Source organism: Anabrus simplex, chromosome X (genome assembly GCF_040414725.1).
Source record: "Anabrus simplex isolate iqAnaSimp1 chromosome X, ASM4041472v1, whole genome shotgun sequence".
NCBI classification, from domain to species: domain Eukaryota; kingdom Metazoa; phylum Arthropoda; class Insecta; order Orthoptera; family Tettigoniidae; genus Anabrus; species Anabrus simplex.
The window spans coordinates 215,265,848-215,284,214 of record NC_090279.1 but is presented as its reverse complement, the minus strand read 5'-3'; the positions used below and the strand labels follow the sequence as shown (position 1 = coordinate 215,284,214).

The window sequence follows — 18,367 nt, the reverse complement described above, 5'->3', positions numbered from 1 at the left end:
ACATTTTCCGGAGAATTTTCCTTTCTTGCTTTACAGTCTCTATAATTTTAGAGCGACCTCTGACGAGTATAAAGCTTCCGGCGAAACAACTGTCTTGTAACGTCAAACATTTCCATTACAACGCACAAAGTTTATATTTCCATTTTATCCCCTTAATAATTATTTCTTCCGCACGACCGATCTGGTTTACGTCGCACCGAAACAGATACGTCTTATCGCGACGATGGGACAAGAAAGCCCTAGGAGTGGGAAGGAAGCTGCGGTTGCCTTAAATAAGGTACAGTCCTAGCATTTGCCTGGTGTTAAAATTGGAAACCACGGAAAACCATCTTCAAGGGTGCCCAACGTGGGGTTCGAACACACTATCTCGCGAATGTAAGCTCACAGCTGCGCGATCCTAACCACACGGCCACTCGCGCGATAATAATAATAATAATAATAATAATAATAATAATAATAATAATAATAATAATAATAATAATAATACTGTTTATCCAACCCTTGCCCCGTTTCTCTACGGGGTCGGGTATGAGGTGAGATGAATTTCTCGTGGCGGGTTTTTTATGACCGGATGCCCTTCCTGACGTCAACCTGATCAGAGGAGTTAATGAGATGAAATGAATGACGTGATAATATGATAGTTGGAAGGGAGGGGGTGAAATTAGGTGCCGGCACATAGCCTACTCCTGTTGAATAGCACAAGAAGAAATACATTGCTCTCGTTGTGAAAGACGTTTTTGTTTGTGGTACGGTGAGACTCCTGAATCGTCAAAGGAGGACCTTACCCTCAGCACTGACTGAAATACCGAGCACCTTGACCACGATCGCCAATCTCTGTGATCAAGGTCGAGTACTGTTTGTAGTTTAACTCACGATGTTGATAAAATGCTCCCTCTATTCTATCAATATGCAGCAAACATACAAAAACAATGCATATTCGTCTTCAGGGTATAACTTAATGCAATAACGTTTTTGACATTTCGACACATTTTCGCTTCCTGGCTCCCTTAATTAAGGCCACGGTCGCTTCCTTGCCAGTCCTCGCCCTTTCCTGTCCCCTCGTCTCTATAAGACCTCTCTGTGTCAGTGCGACGTAAAACAACTTGTACTGTTGAAGGAGAATGTGGTTGTCAGATTGAGTGAGCAATTGTTATTTTTTTGTTTTGCAGACCAGAGATGCCAGCTGCTTCAGGACTGGTGGTGGTTGTGTTGGCAGCCCTGCACACAGTAGCTGGACACTCATACCACAAAGGACAATGTCGTAGTGTACAACCCATGCACGAATTCGACATGGACAAGGTGAGAATACGTCACAACGTAATTTCTTTCTTCTAGGTAAAAGCTGATGTTTCTAAGTACGATGAATTTGTGCTTTAGTTAAGGAGAAGAGTGATGAGTTCCGATTTAAAAAGTAATAATTTTGGATGGAAAATGTCTGACCCCGCGGATAATTACTCGAAAGTCGACGTTACAGTTTTGTGTGTATAACACACTTCTTGTGGTACTAACGTTGCGTAGCTTATGACAATATAGGTTTTAGGCTTATGCCATGTCCAGGAAACAAGGTGAAATTCTTTACGTTTCGCAGACACTTTGCAACATATCTTCAGAAGAAAAACTCGTCTATTGATGTTCAGTACTTCCCTGATGATGCTGAAAACCCCCCATGGTTGAGGGACGCAGACGAAGAATACACCCACGGTATCCCCTCGCCGCCGTAAGGGTCCCGAGGGCCTCTCAACATGGGGGCGTGGGTATGCGACCAACGGTGCCCTAGCTGAGTCCTAGCATCGCTTCCACTCACTTGTGCCAGGCTCCTCACTTTCATCTATCCTGTCCGACCTCTCTTGGTCAACTCTTGTTCTTTTTCCAACCCAGACGGTATTAGAGCACTCGAGGCCAAGGGAGTGGCCCTTGTCTTTCTTTGTCCGTTACTTTCGAAGTGTCGGTTCCCTTCCGTTTCTCTATCTCTGATCCGCTGTGGGTGGGGGACGGAGATGAAAACTACAGCCGCTGTATCCTCTGCCTGTCGTAAGAGGCGACTAAGGGATGATTGAATTATAACCATGAGACTACTCGTGATTTATACCATCACGCGAGGAACACCATGGGTCGACTTTACTTGCGAGTAGTACGACTATGTTAGGTACACTATAGGTTTGTGATTAGTGGCAGCAGAGCGTGGTTCACTAAGGGTTTACAGTAGCTGTGATTTGTACCGCTACATGAGAAATACCGTCGTTCTATTTTACTAGCGATAGGTACCATTATTAGGGGTCGTTGACCTGGATTTTGGACCCCTTTAGACAACAATCATCATTTTTTTAAGGATGTACTATTGTTTTAAGATTGTTTCTGGGGAACATTGCAGGTCGAATCCATGGGATCTTTTTAAGTTCATACTATCCTCTCTTTTTTGAATTGTAGTCAGTGGATTGATTTTGGAATTATTTTTAACTTTCAATATTGTGAGCTGGTTCCGCTGATTATTTTACATTCACATTTATCCATTCATTCTTCATCATCAAGTTCTGAATTCTAGTCAGTGGATACATTTTCGAATTTTAAACTGTCATTACATTTCGGCTCATTTCGTACCATTAGGGGCCGATGACGTAGATATGTTAGGCCCCTTTAAACAACAGTCATCATCATCATCATCATCATCATCATCATCATCATCATCATCATCATGATATCAACCTGAAAGCAATATTATCACGTAGATTAGAGATCATTCACGTATAAATGAAAAGTTTAGCCCAGGATGGAGTGAAATGGGTATGTAAACAACAACAACAACAATGTTCTGACACTTTCTTCGATCTGTTTGAAGATGTATGATTTTAATGGGGTACATCTGTCTAACAGGTGACAGAACAGACTATTCTAAGCAACCTATATGAAGAAATCTATTAAATGTAAAATAAGTAATAAATGTGAATATATTTTTGGATTTTTAATATGGCTGCAGATAAGGTAGAAGGGTTTGGGACGAGGCACGGACGGCGAGGAAACACAACCTTGGAAGGGAGGGCGACGTGGAGAAATCACAGTTGTGTTGGTATTCTATTTAGTGGAAGCCGATATGCAGTGCGTATTGAATTCTCAGAAACATTGACTGAAGTTCTGTGATTTACTTTTTTAGAGTCTAATTAAGATAGAAGTAATATTTTTAAGATGTTTGCTTGAAATACCATCTTCCACTATCTCTTGACTTGACGAACCTTTTTTTTTTCTATTACACAGTGTAAGTATAAGTTCTGTTCTAGCCCACTTGTTACCAACGTTTGTTTTCCCCTGTGTGGACAGTTCCTGGGGCGGTGGTACGTCCTGCAGAAGACGTCCACCAAAGTCCGCTGTCTGGTGAACGAGTTCAGCCCCGGTCGACTGCAGCAGACCATGATATTCGGGATTCCCGGGGTAAACAACGTGGTGAGATATCAGGGAGAGCTGACAGTGCCCGACCCGACTGTGTCAGCGGAGATGAAGGTGGACTTTCCTCTCAGTAAGTACCAACCTCCACAGCGGCGATTGGGGGGGGGGCACACCCCACTTTTTGGAGAAAACATTGCGTTTTTATTCCGTTTCAGGGAGGCGAAAGTAGAAATTTGAGGAATTATCAAAAACAAAATTTTTTACAAGCTCTGTTGTCTTATCAGTTAATTATTTCCTTTATTTTCTTTACTAACAAAATTATTAGCAGAAATAAGCGAAAATGGCGTTGGTGGCGGCCAACAGATTCGTATAGCGCCGCAGCAAGTGCTGTGAGAAAGAGTAGCATGGGCAAGGTCATGGACGCTGAGGTGCTTGTCTCTTTAGTGTCTGTTAGTGTGTAGTCAAATACTAAATGATAATCACGCTGAATTAATTGTAATACATGTGTACTATTGTTTCTTTGAAACTTTTCTCAAAAACTATTATTACCCCACTTAAGTTGCTAAACTGTCAACCATTGTCCTTCTGTCGAAAATTCGCGCAGAGAGCAAGAGAAAACTTATAATCCTATAGCCTTTTCTTCAGTTTTGATGTGTGTACCCCCTCCTCCACTTCTAATGGTATGATGATAAACGGAGATAAAAGTCAGGTTGTGAGTTTCACAAATAGAAAAAGTCCTCTCAGTTTTAATTACTGCGTTGATGGGGTGAAAGTTCCCTTTGGGGATCATTGTAAATACCTAGGTATTAATATAAGGAAAGATGTTCATTGGGGTAATCACATAAATATGATTCTAAATAAAGAGTACAGGGTTGTAGTAAGGATGTAAAGGAGATAGCATATTTGTCTCTGGTAAGACCCCAACTAGAGTATGGTTCCAGTGTATGAGACCCTCACCAGGATTACTTAATTCAGAAACTGGAAAAAATCCAAAGAAAAGCAGCTCGATTTGTTCTGAGCGATTTCCGACAAAAGAGTAGCGTTACAAAAATATTGCAAAGCTTGGGGTGGCCAGACTTGGGAGAAAGGAGACGAGCTGGTCGACTAAGTGGTATGTTCCGAGCTGTCAGTGGAGAGAATGCGTGGGAGGACACCAGTAGACGAATAAGTTTGGATGGTGTCTTTAAAAGTAGGAAAGATCACAATATGAAGACAAAGTTGGAATTCAAGAGTACAAATTGGGGCAAATATTCGATTATAGGAAGGGGATTTATGGTTTGGAATAACTTACCAAGGAAAATGTTCAATAAATTTCTAATTTCTTTGCAGTCATTTAAGAAAAGGCTAGGAAAACAACAGATAGGGAATCTGCCACCTGAGCGACTGCAGATCAGTATTGATTGATTGATTGATTGATTGATTGATAATTCCCCATTGCCGCTACTGCAACCTCAGCAGGCTCCTGTTTAGACTAGATATTCATTTTCCATTTTAGTCTGCTCTTGTTCTCCCGGCCTTCATCGTCATAGTACCTTTTTATAGTCCCTCCCATGTAATCTCTCTCCCCTGTTAATACTGAAGGTTGAGTTCGATTCAGTGTCGCTAACCCTACTTGCAGGTTCCACTATGTAGTCATGAGGATTACACGTACCGCCACTGCCGTTTTATGAATATCACTAGTGTTACATTTGCGGGTATAAGTAAAGTATATTTTTGTTTTGTTTTTCTGTACGATTGTACATCTGTTCGGGAATACCAGGTAAATGGAATTCTGGCATGTTCGAACAATGTGGTTGGTGTTAAATGATGAACGCAGCATTTTATCAATTCGGTCTTATTTCGTTCAATTCGTATGAATAGAATTCAATGAGGATGTATAAGGAGCAAGACAAATCTGCAAGAATTCCGCTGAAAAGGAAAACAATATTACCTTATCTATACAGATCAATCAGTTGAAACGGAAGGAAATGTCGTCATCAACGTAACGTAACGTAACGTAACCTAACGTAACCTAACCTAACCTAACGTAACGTAACCTAACCTAACCTAACCTAACGTAACCTAAACTAACCTAACCTAACGTAACCTAACCTAACCTAACGTAACCTAACCTAACCTAACCTAACGTAACCTAACCTAACGTAACGTAACCTAACCTAACGTAACCTAACATAACGTGACCTAACCTAACGTAACGTAACCTAACGTAACCTAACGTAACCTAACGTAACCTAACCTAACCTAACCTAACCTAACGTAACCTAACGTAACGTAACCTAACCTAACCTAACCTAACGTAACCTAACGTAACGTGACCTAACCTAACGTAACCTAACCTAACGTAACCTAACGTAACGTAACCTAACGTAACGTAACGTAACGTAACCTAACGTAACGTGACCTAACCTAACGTAACCTAACCTAACCTAACCTAACGTAACCTAACGTAACGTGACCTAACCTAACGTAACCTAACCTAACCTAACGTAACCTAACGTAACCTAATCTAACCTAACGTAACCTAACGTAACGTAACCTAAGGTAACCTAACGTAACGTAACCTAACGTAACCTAACCTAACCTAACGTAACCTAATCTAACCTAACGTAACCTAACCTAACGTAACGTAACCTAAGGTAACCTATCCTAACCTAACCTAACGTAACGTAACGTAACGTAACCTAACCTAACGTAACCTAACGTAACGTGACCTAACCTAACGTAACCTAACCTAACCTGACGTAACCTAACGTAACGTAACGTAACCTAACCTAACCTAACGTAACCTAACGTAACGTGACCTAACCTAACGTAACCTAACCTAACCTAACGTAACGTAACGTAACCTAACCTAACCTAACGTAACCTAACGTAACCTAACGTAACCTAACGTAAGCTAACCTAACGTAACCTAAGGTAACCTAACCTAACCTAACCTAACCTAACGTAACGTAACCTAAGGTAACCTAACCTAACCTAACCTAACCTAACCTAACCTAACGTAACGTAACCTAAGGTAACCTAACCTAACCTAACCTAACCTCGTCTTCTCACGACTTTGGTACGTTTTGCAGACTAAGCCTTTGTCATTTCTTATTGACTTGCGGCATATGCACTTCTAATATACAGGGTCTCCCTTATAAACCCAGACAGAGCGCACGGTGTTTGTAGTCTGCGCTACGGCAGCTGCCCCCGCGCGGCCGCCCTGCTTTAAGCGTGACTTACCTTGTAAATGTCGTCCTTCCTGGGTTGTATCTGGTAAGCACATTCTGGCTGATTCGAGTGAGTTGTGCCACTGTAATGTTTTCCTTCACTTTACCTCACAAATAGAAATCACACACTTTTAGATCAGGAGAACGAAGGGGAACTAGAGCAGCACTTATCACTCTGTCTGCAAACACTTTAAAATTTACATTTTTAGTGACTTAATACGCTCTACTGTCCTATGAACAATTATGAATGCAGCTACTATATCGCTACTGTAGTAAAACGACATGTTTTTATGTACTTAAAAACAAAGAAAATACGCTATGATGACAGTAGCATCTCTTCAAACAACCATGTTGCTACAAAAATACACAACTGTATCAATCATTATGGCACAGGCTATGTAGCTCAATGTTTCAACCATTAGCCTACTTGTGGACCAAAACAGGTAACTGGAGCGTGTCATAGTCCTGACTCAGGAACGTGGGGAAGTACGAGCCGACTGAGGGGAAGTCGCTTGGTTACGTCTCAAAACTCACGACTCCAGACAGCAGGTGCTTGCGATGACCGCACGAGGGATGAGGTGCGCGGTTACTCAGGCTTCCCTTACGACAGACAGGGGATACTGCGGATGTCATTCTGCCACCCCAACCCACAGGGGAAAAATAATCGCTGGTGAATGAAAGAGACCGAGGTGTATTATTATTATTATTATTATTATTATTATTATTATTATTATTATTATTATTATTATTATTATTATTATTATTATTATTATTATTATATTTTGCTCTTGTCTTAACACTAATATAATACACTTTTTACCTTTTACATAAATTTATAATAATGGCGTGTGGGATCCGGGGAGGTCTGGTGCAGGTCTTTAGAGTTGACTCCCTATAGGTGACCTGCAAGTCTGTGAGGATGGGGCCCTTGCTAAGATGAAGACGGCACGAACACCCAGTACCCGAGCCGTAGGAATTAACTTATGAAAGTTAAAATCTCCGATCCGACCGGAAATCGAACCTGGGACCCCCTGGACTCCTTGGACCAAAGGCGAACATGCTAAAAATTTATGCATGCAGCCGGACGACATAAAATTAAAGTAGGTAGCATTGCCCGCTGCTAGTTAAAAAGAAAGTGGCAGTTGGTAGTACTGGGTCTTAGTTCCATTATGCAGCCAGAAAGTGGCATTTACTTGAAAAAGGAATTTTATTTGGAGATATTAAAGATCAAGATAGTTAATTCACTTATGTAGTTTCAACACTTCGAGATTCATTTGAAAAAAAGGCGTGTTTCTATTTTTCGTAAGAGTTCATCTACTCACTTAGGTATTTCAATAGATTGTCCACCCGACACACTTAAACCGAAAAAATTACTCATGATGCATGCGATTATTCTGTGCGATATAACTGAATGATATTTGAAACTCATGGAAGTTATTCGATTATTAAAAGTATTCCATTATCCCATCAGTAATAGGGTGGACATTTATCCATTCAAGGAAGAATTGGCCCTGCTTGTGAGTTTTGAGACTGGCCCAGGTAGAGAAACCTGTTCTTACTAATCCTCTTCCTGGAATTCGTGAGTTTTGAGACGAGAGGAAGTCGCTTGCCCTCAGGACTGCGTTTAAAGTAAAACGGAACGTCAAAATTGACAAGCAGAGAGCCAGGTCACTTCGAATGAAAAATATGTCTTCAAAGGGTATTTTACCTCTATTCGCAACAATGGTCAATATAATGTTACTGTTGATCAGCTTTCGATATTGTAGGCCTTCCGACTCTCGATTGTTAGAGCATTTTGTAAAAGCAGTCCTTGCTTCTTTCATGGACTTAGCAACATAAATCGAAGTTCATGAATATCTCTGTTATCACGGTAAACATGTGTGAGACATAAATAATCGAAAATTTAAGTCTACATAAGTTTAGTTATGCAGTATTTATCACTAGGACCATTAATGACATAAATATTTAAGAATTTCATTTCAGGCCTTCCCCTGAACTACCATTTCACTCAGCGTGAATAAAATTATTTATAACCTACATTGTAGTTCTTCATTCACCGACTTTACATGTCGATTTTCATTAAATTCTCTTCAGCCATTTCCTCGTGATGCCCTTACAGACAGACAGACAGACAGACAGACAGACAGACAGACAGACAGACAGACAGACAGACAGACAGACAGACAGACAGACAGACAGACAGACAGACAGACAGACAGACAGACAGACAGACAGACAGACAGACAGACAGACAGACAGATTCGTATACTATCTAAATCTCCTGCTCCTATCATTTTTGCCTTCTTCACGTGTCCAGACCATTTTCTATTTCCTGATACTGAGAACCTACAACCTGTTTTCCATTCAATGACCGGGTCAGGGATGGAATGATAATAATGTTATTGGGTTTACGTCACACTAACTACAATGTTACGGTTTTCGGAGACACCGACGTGCCGCAATTTAGTCCCGCAGGAGTTCCTTTAAGTGCTAGTTAATCTACGGACACGAGGCTGACGTATTTGAGCAGATTCATATAGCACCGGACTGAGCCAGGATCGACCCTGCCAAGTTGGGGTCAGAAGGCCAGCGACTCAACCGTCTGACCCAGTCAGCCCCACAGGGATGCAATGAATGAAGCCCCCATCTAGCGGCGAGGATGGGAATCGTGTCGGCTGCTGAAGCCTGTCGCACTCCTCTGGGGCAATGATTAATGACTGACAGATAAAATGAAATTATGGTGGAGAGTGTTGCTGGAATGAAATATGACATGGGAAACCGGAGACCCGGAGAAAAACCTGTCCCGCCTCCGCTTTGTCCAGCACAAATCTCACATGGAGTGACCGGGATTTGAACCACGGAACCGAGCGGTGAGAGGCCGACGCGCTGCCGTCTGAGCCACGGAAGCTACCCATTTCCTGATATTATGATTCGTAAATATTCTACTTCCAGATTTACTCATTCAAGATACCATTTTTCCTTTTATTTTTCGCTAATTTGTTCCCTTTCTTACTCTAGTTTTGTGGTGCACTGGCACCACGTAAAGTAGGAGATCTTAAAAGACACCCTCATCACAAAGTGTAAACACTTGTTGCAGACATAGCTGGGACCTCCTCCTACATTGTGTTCGACACGGACTACACCACCTACGCTGGCGTCTATTCCTGCCAGAAGCTGGCTCTCTGGTACCGACATTCAGCTTCCATCCTCTCGAGGACACCGACGTTGGACCCAGCCATTATCCAGCGGGTAATCCCCTTACTGTTTTCTTTTGGTCACGGATATGTTTTTGGGCTGTGGAATTAGCGTAAGTAATTTTGCATCGATAAAAACGGACACCGTAACAAGGCAACCAGTGTTCGTCACAACGACGCCATTTTGGTGGATGGAAAGGCACGTTGATGTTGGACGTACGAGATGTATAAAGAAACAAACCAATGGCGAACAATTTTAACGGGAAAACATTAATTCACATTCTGAACACTGAGGAAGGAAGATAACATTTTTTCTTTCGATTTCTCGGAACTCTTTATCTCCCCTGTGGCTGGAGTGAAAGCTTGCGTACCCACTGCATAGCGCTCTCCTGTCTTCTAAGCTCCAAAATATATCTATGATTCTGTGTTATTTCATGATTTTACCTCATTTTTCAATGTTGGATTTTCTTAGTTCAGCAACATCGAGATATACCAGGTGTATGGAAAGTTTTTGCCAGTAATTCTCAAGGGAAATTCATTTTTGTTTATTCAGAATATTGGTCATCGGCTTCTACACATTTCGTCTATTTTTCAGGCAAGTAATGAATATCATGCCAGAAAAGCTCCTTGTCTTTTCCGGCAAAGCATTCGTCGAGCCATTTTCCAACTTCCTTGAAATTGCTGGAGTGCTGCTTTGCGAGCGCGTGCCCCATTGATGCGAAGAGGTGATAGATGGCGCCAGGTCTGGGCAGTACGGCGGGTGCGGAACGATGTCCCATCCAAGCGATTTCACCGTGTCTTTCACTGTGTGAGACGCGCATTGTCGTGTAACAAAATTACTCTGCCATGTCTTTTGGCCCATTCCGGTCATGCGCGATTTAAATTAATCATTTGTTGGCGATAGGCATGCGCATTGACGGTTTCTCCGGGCTTCAAGACTTCATAATTCACAATATCGCTCTGGTCCCACCACACACAAAGCATGGTCTTCTTGTCGAAGCCATGATTTTCTGCGCTTCGAGTTTTCAAAATAAATCAATTTTTCGTCGCCATTGACAATTCGGTGCAGAAGTGATTTTCTTTCGTGGATCTGAAGCAGCATTTTACAGATGACTTAGCGATTTACCATTTGCCGTTCATTCAAATCGTGAGGGAGCCATTTATCGAGTTTATTGATCTTCTCCATTGCTCGTACACTTCTAATGATTGTTTCTCGTAACACATTTAATGCTTGTGCGAATTCCTGTTGAGATTGAGTTGGGTCATCATCCAGAGCGTGTAACGTCTTTCACAATGAAATCACCACGTCTCACATGTTCTAATCGATAGAGCGTGTTTCTATCAGCGAGCGATGACTTTGCACAACAACACAAATGTTCTATTTCAGGCACAAACGTCGACATGATCAGTGAACGATACAACACAGACGCTAGTGTTTGGCGGACTCAACTTGTGTGTGCTGGCGCCATCTCTTAGTGAGGCCGGAAAAGCCGCACTCTTGTAATTGGCTGCAGAGTTATAATGGTTCCGTAGATTTACTTATCAGAAATATAAGACAAATATTATGTGGTACACTTGGAATATGGGTCTGTGATATACGGGATGTAATTTAAGCGTTCGAGAGTAAAAGTAAGATCAATAAATGAATTGCGCAATGTGCTGGGAGAGTTCCTCAGCACCACATTCAAATTAAAGTGATGTTGTGGGTGCACCTTCATTTACTTCAAAGTACAGTACTGAGCCGTATCCTACCGGCCCATAATAATAATTGGAATATTATTTGACCAAACATGTGAAATTTATTCATAAAAGTTACAGTCTTAACATGTGAAAGCATCGTATCCTAAGATAGTTGATACCGGATGTTGAGCAAGACAGTGGTTTGCTGGATGTTGCTTCATATTTCCGTATGACCGTGAGATAGGATAGCGTACCTAAGCGCTGGCAAGGATCGACACGTGTATTAGATGCTGACCAAGCAAGATATTTCAGCCAATGGGAACTTAAGGATTTGGCAAACCTGGAGGCTACACCGCGCCAAATATTAATTCCAGGATGACCAACGTGCTCTGTGGATAAAGTCAGTTTTTGTAAGAGATCGGTTTTCCACAGTTTCTGAAGTCAGATATATTTGGAAATGTATTATAGATATTGGTGGAAGAGATTTGCTAGTGTTTGAGCTGTGTTTTGTAAATATATTACAATAAGTATTGTGTCATTATACATGACGAACTCTCTGATTGGTGGTTGGTTCAGACACCCCGGAACCCCAACATTATTGGCGTCACCGAAGCCTCCTCAGTAACCCTTAGCTCTGGAGAGCGTCATTCGGTAGTAAAAATTTGAGCAGTGCGGATGCACCAACTTTGTATCTCCGTGGTAAAGATTTGCACAGTGCGGATGTATTAACTCTGTGGCTGGTGATCGTGATTAACGTGGTATCATTCCTGTAACAGTAACTGAGTTTCATTGATACTTCAAATTGTGCAGTCGCAATATTTACTGTGCTTGAGCAAATGAAATAGTATAATTTTGGCAGAGTTTACTTTCAATTGATAAAGACGGTGTTTAGTGACCGCTGAGTAACAAGTGTAGTGGAAACGAGCTATTGTTTCACTATTTCGCGACGGGCGCGTATTCGCGTGGAACTTCCGTACCGAACCGTGGGCTGCTTTAAAAACTGTGTTTTTACCCTTTAAGTGAAGTGTGTTATATATATGTGAATCACTGTGTTAGCTGATCTGGTAAAAGAAAGGGTATCTCGGCTCGCAGCATTAAGCAGTGAAGAGGTTATCAATAATAGTCTTCTGTGTTCCAGTGAATTGTTTTCCAGCAAGATGATGGATACACCTGCAGAGGAAGGAAGTGCATTCACACATGTTAAGGATGTGATTAACATGGTATAGATCCCAAAAGCAGTGGGGATGTAAGCTGCTATCCTGGTTTCCCGAGAGTCATGTAGAATGTAAAGTAAGACGCATGTATTATTTACGGCATGATATGTAAGTTATGTTAAGGTACTAGGGCAGTGTAGATAGAATTTTTATTTTCATTTAAAGTAAGCCTGACGGCATGTGTTTGTTTAACTTTGTTACTATGATAGATTCGGATACGAGAATAATGCATGTTTATTTTATTTTCATTTTGCTTTATGAGTAGATGTTTGGGAAAATGAGGGATTGATAGGATCAGTTATTGTTGTAAATATAGTACTTAGCGTAGGGTATTCCGAGTTTTCCTTAAATATATGCTAGAAGGGCTAGATCGACAGGTTCATTTTTATATTACGTCAAACACGTATCAATTTATTTTATTTTGGTTATTCAGAGAGACAGGTATAGCTATTTTGCATGATGCATGGTTTTACAGAAGCTGCCAGAAGGAGCTGCAGAACGTCGTTGTTAAATTAAGATCTTTGAAGTTAAGTTGGATTCGGTTTGCCTGATGGTCTGCCAAGGACTCGAACTGCGTCTCATTATGTGGAAAGGCCAGTGGGATTCATGAGGAATAATGAGATAATAATTGCATGCTGAATTATAATGTATTGGTGCAGGCTGATGGTATGCCTGACAAGATAAGAGTATTGTGCAGATGTGTGTGTGCCTGCCTAGTGTCTTCTGAGTGTATATTGTGATCAGAATGGACAGTGTTAATTCCAGACTATTGAGTCTGATGTTGTTAAATGGCCCAAGCATGCTAAGAAGCAATGAATATACGTGAGTTTCCGTGTAGTTGTTGATGGGCGTTATCTCATGGCAAGCTGATTCCTGGCCTGTGTTATCGCTATGTGTGAAAGAGACAGTATTTCCTTGTGGCGGCCTCGGGAGACAAAATCCAATCTTTAGCGTAGTGGAGTTCAATATTTCTTTACAGCTCGTTATCTACCCGGAAGTACATGACGGATGACCGCGCTGTTGAGCGCTCAAACGCAGCAGAAGGAGGCAATGTTGCCCATTGCTTTCTTCATGATATCAAGGATTATTTATATGTTTTTCCCTTACAGGATGGTGTTTACATTATTATTTTATGATTGTGTACCTTGTCTCGTTGTTTTTAAAAGGAACAGCCCGAGTGCTGAAGTATCGTTGGTTTATCTAGTTCTGTCTAGATTTTTTTGTAGTGAACCGGGATTCACATTAGAAGCAGTGTAGCATTTAAGACTTTACTCGATATCCGATGTATATATATATATGTTTAGTTTGATTATTTGAATTGCTGTAAATATAGTGTAGGATTTGCCCCTAGTATTTTTCATACCTTACATAGCGTCCGATGCGTCTTAATTATTTTTCTTTCCGTCGTAATTTTTCTTATTATGTAACTTTTATTTTACGGAAATAGTTTGACGACTCTCGGGATTAATTTAATTTGAAACCGTATCGTTGGGATGCGATAGTGTGAAACTCCATACGGAAATACCACATGGCAGTGTTTGCGTACACTTGTTGCCATACAACATAAACATTGGACTATAAGAAGAAACTCAATCTTGATTTATATTAATGTTCTTTGTTGAACTTGTTTTTCTTTTTAATGTCAAATTTGTACAATCATTCCATTAACGTTTTTAATTTCGATTTGTTTCTATACTCTGAGTTTATTTTTTTACAAATTATTATTTTTTTCTTGATTTTATTATTTTCGTGTGATTTGATCGGGGATTGTATTATTTACAGACGAGTCCCACTTACGTCTAACACGGTGCGACGGTCATATACGTGTATATCGTCATCGCGGTGAACTTTATAATGAAGCAGCAGTCCAGGAAATGGACAGATTTGGCTGCGGCTCAGTCATGGTGTCGGGTGGCATCACAATTGATGGCCGATCAGACATTCAGATGATCATAGGCCAAACTTCATGCTCAGAGGTACATCAACGAGATTGTAGTGGATCACGTTATGCAGTTGTAGTGGGTCTCCAGTTTATCCTGTAACACAGCAATGCGAGAGCGCATTCAGCAGCAGCCTCCATTGAAACTCTACAGGGATTCGCGAGTCAAACTTTAGACTCGCCTGCTCTGAGTCCTGACCTCAATCCCATTGAACATTTATGGGATATGCTGGACAGACAACTTCGGGCCCGTCCTATAGCTCCTCAGACTCTTGAACAACTTGCAGAGGTCCTTATTGAGGAGTAGGACAAAATTACACCAGAAACTGTTCGTAGACTTGTCAGGAGCATGTCTCGAAGATGTGAGGCAGTAATACGGGCACATGGAGGGGGGGGGGTCTACCAGATATTGAAATGTTTCTTTCTGGGCTCTACGTGAATTAATTTAACAACTTTACACTTTGCTTTACGACGTTGTGTTGAATTTCTGGTCATAGCACCAACACGTGTGATAAGAAGTGAACAAGATATGCACATTTCTGTTAAATAGAGGTTTAATTTTCCAGATAAAACGTCTGTTTCACTCCAACAATTCCTAAAAAATAATTTAGGTGTTTAAAATGTTGTCCCTCTATTTTTTGAGCAGTGTATAAATCCTGTGTGTTTATGTGCAGCTGCGTCAACGGCTGGATTACTTCGGAGTGAGTTCTAGAGGACTGGACACCATCCAACAGACCTGCACGGGTTTCCCTGAGGACGGCATTGAGGTGAACATTAAATCGAAAGTCTTCAAGCCAAGCAGCGCGGCGGAGATGCTAGCCACTGGCCGGGACGTGATCAACGAGGTAGCGGGCATCGCCAGGGACGTGATCAACGTGTACAACGAGGTGCACAAGGTGACCGGGAAAAGGAAACGACGCGACACTGAGGACAGCGAGGAGCCGCCGGGTGAACCAGTCTGGATACCTTGAACCCGGGTACGAGTACTGCAGAGCGCATTGCTATGCGCAGGACGCTGGCGAAGAAGACAGTGCAAGGCTCCTCTGTGCATCGGGCGAAAACTGGTAGCCTAAATGTCGTACCTTTTAACTCATTTCTACAACCGTGACAGGTTCAAGTCTGCGCGTGTATTCAAATGGGAGATATTATTTCTGTAACAACTCATCTTGACTGTGATTCTCTAATAAATTATCTTCAAGTACCACTGGTGTGTTTACATATTATTTATCTGTTGACTACTTCTGCATTGTAGTTTGATGTATCCAAAGATGGCCATCTTGTTATTATTAATTTCAGCATTGGAGTTTACAGAGCCTAGCTCCAATTAACAAAAGACAGAACAAAATAAATGCATAGAAAATGAACAAACAACAAAAAGAACAAAACAAAATAGTATATGTCTCGCAGACAAACGGAACATCCGCAAATAACAACGCCATCAGCTTTCAAAATTCGAATTAGTACATTTAAATAATGTTATTAATAAGAAAACTACAGTAATTACAATTACTACAAAAAACCGGCATACAAAATATTTAAACTTAGAAATTTGGTCGGTAAGGTTCAATATCGTACGAGTATATTCTGCGAGTGAGTGTTTCTCCCACAACACAGCGGTGTGTCAGGTGTATGTATGTATTGAACATACCGGCAAACAAATAACATGGAATTCTGTGAACAATTCTTATTTACGAGGGATATAAATACAGTAGAGGCAGCAGATCGGGCATTCGCATAGGTGTGTTTATGCTGTGTGGCGTTGAAGTGAAGAGTGTCGATTTCATCACTGTAAAGCATGCTTTCAGAATGTGATCATTGTTCGTAGGTTGAAATGGAGGTGGCAAAACGCATCAGAATGTTATCGATGATTATGCGAAGCCTGTGGCGAGAATGCATTACCGTATATCACGGTTGTACGATGGGTCGAGTCATTTTGTGCGGGTCAGAACGAGACTGCGGATTTGCACCGCACAGGTGAAGATCAGATTGACATGCTGAGTGATCTCGTTTCCGTAGACCATTGATGGGCTCTCCGGGTTGGTCTCAGTCATCAAAATGGTTTAGCACATACTGACGAGATATCTTAATATGAGGAAAATTGTGTCCCGTTTGATTCGACATCAACTCAACGACGTACAGAAACGGCATCGTTATGCACTGGCTGGTATCCATGTGCACAGATACCGCAACGAATGAGACGTATTTCTGCAGGCTATTGTCGCACTGATGAGACGTGAGCACGAGCCTGAATTAAAGCGTCAATCGAATGAATTGTGTCACTCAGGTTCGCCACGTCCACAGGAATTTCGACAAGAACCCAGTCGGGCGAAGCTTAGGCTGATTGTGGTATACGACTGAGAGAGTGTTATTTTTACGCCACGGGATCTTATTGCATGACAAGGCACGTTGTCATGCCGCAAATATTGTCAAGCTCTTATTGCAGCGGTGGTATTCGGTGGTATTGGAACAGCCTCCATACTCACCGGACATGAGTCCTTGCGACTTCAACTTGTTTTCGAAGTTGAAGGAGCCCCTCCGAGGCCACCGATTTCGTGACGTGGCATCTGTACTCCGCACAGTCGCTGTCATCAACAGATAACGCCTTGCCAACGGTCCCCAACGGCTTCTCGTCATTCGGCGAAATGTAATAGAATTTGCGGGTAACTACACTTAAGAAATGAAAAGCAGTTCTACTTGTTAGTTCATTAAATATTGCGTTCTATCAGTACTTTGTAAACAGCCGACGTAATAACATCAGTATATTGACATAAATATGCCTCACAGCCGTGGGTCATCCCATACTTCGTGTAACACAATGTGCGAACGATGTGTTACTTAGCAACCGTGCAGACTATGTCATCTGAAATCAGCAACAGTTGATGGATGGCCATGACCGAGAGACCATGATGGTCCATATTTATTATGAACACTGAAAAGGATCCGCTGAAAAGAACGGCTCTAATTTACCCGCTGTGTGTGAAAGAGTCAGGGGAAGTGAGTACACGTCTGAAAGAATGCTTAGAGTGGCGCATTCACTGCGGACAGCAAGTACCAGCCAAGACCACTTCCTCGCAGTGAGGTACTCTCCTACTGCTCACCGCACGTCACAAGGCACAAAGCACGACATTGGCGGAGGAAAACCACCACTCAACTCTCAAAGCAAACGAGTCGTGGAACCCTGAGAGGTGTTGGAACGTACCCTTTTGCTACGAAAGAAAATGGAGAGGGTAATTTCCCTTGGATTACAATATTTATTTTTTGAAACAAAGGAGACAAACTGAGAAACAAAAAACTCATAGTACAAGGGAAATTTCATTTAATAAGACACAATTGCAGACATGCGCAATGCGCTTTAAAAATAATTTGATCACTAATTTCAGACCTATAGAAACCATAATCCGATACATGTCGACTAAAATGAGGTCTGGTCCCATTCTACACAAATGTACAGATAAAACCAAACACAAAGGAACAGTAAACTTCCATCTCTATCTAAAACTCTTCAGGTAATGTGCGTAGATTTTCCGTACGTATGCAAGGTGATACAGAAATACCGGAAGGCAAACCCGAGGGATAATTACAACATAATACAAAGGGTATTAAAACAATTCAGATCTGCATTTAGGGCAGTCGCTCAGGTGGCAGATTCGCTATCTGCTGTTTTCCTGGCCTTTTCATAAATGATTGCAAAAAAATTAAAAGTTAATTGAACATCTCCCTTGGTAAGTTATTCCAATCGTTAAATCCCTT

At 41.5% G+C, this 18,367-nt stretch overlaps 1 protein-coding gene across 4 annotated transcripts in view; it reads left to right on the top strand.

Annotated features, from left to right (window-relative positions):
• Positions 1-15,687, top strand: part of LOC136886792 (apolipoprotein D) — a 36,105-nt gene extending 20,418 nt beyond the window's left edge. For all 4 annotated transcript variants that reach the window (XM_068230485.1, XM_068230487.1, XM_068230488.1 and 1 more), the window contains exons 2-5: positions 1,170-1,299; positions 3,313-3,508; positions 9,688-9,839; positions 15,292-15,687. In XM_068230485.1, coding sequence (XP_068086586.1) covers positions 1,177-1,299; positions 3,313-3,508; positions 9,688-9,839; positions 15,292-15,588 — 768 coding nt within the window. In that variant the 5' untranslated portion in view covers positions 1,170-1,176 and the 3' untranslated portion in view covers positions 15,589-15,687. The remainder of the gene's footprint in view (positions 1-1,169; positions 1,300-3,312; positions 3,509-9,687; positions 9,840-15,291) is intronic.
• The last annotated feature ends 2,680 nt before the right edge of the window (positions 15,688-18,367 follow it).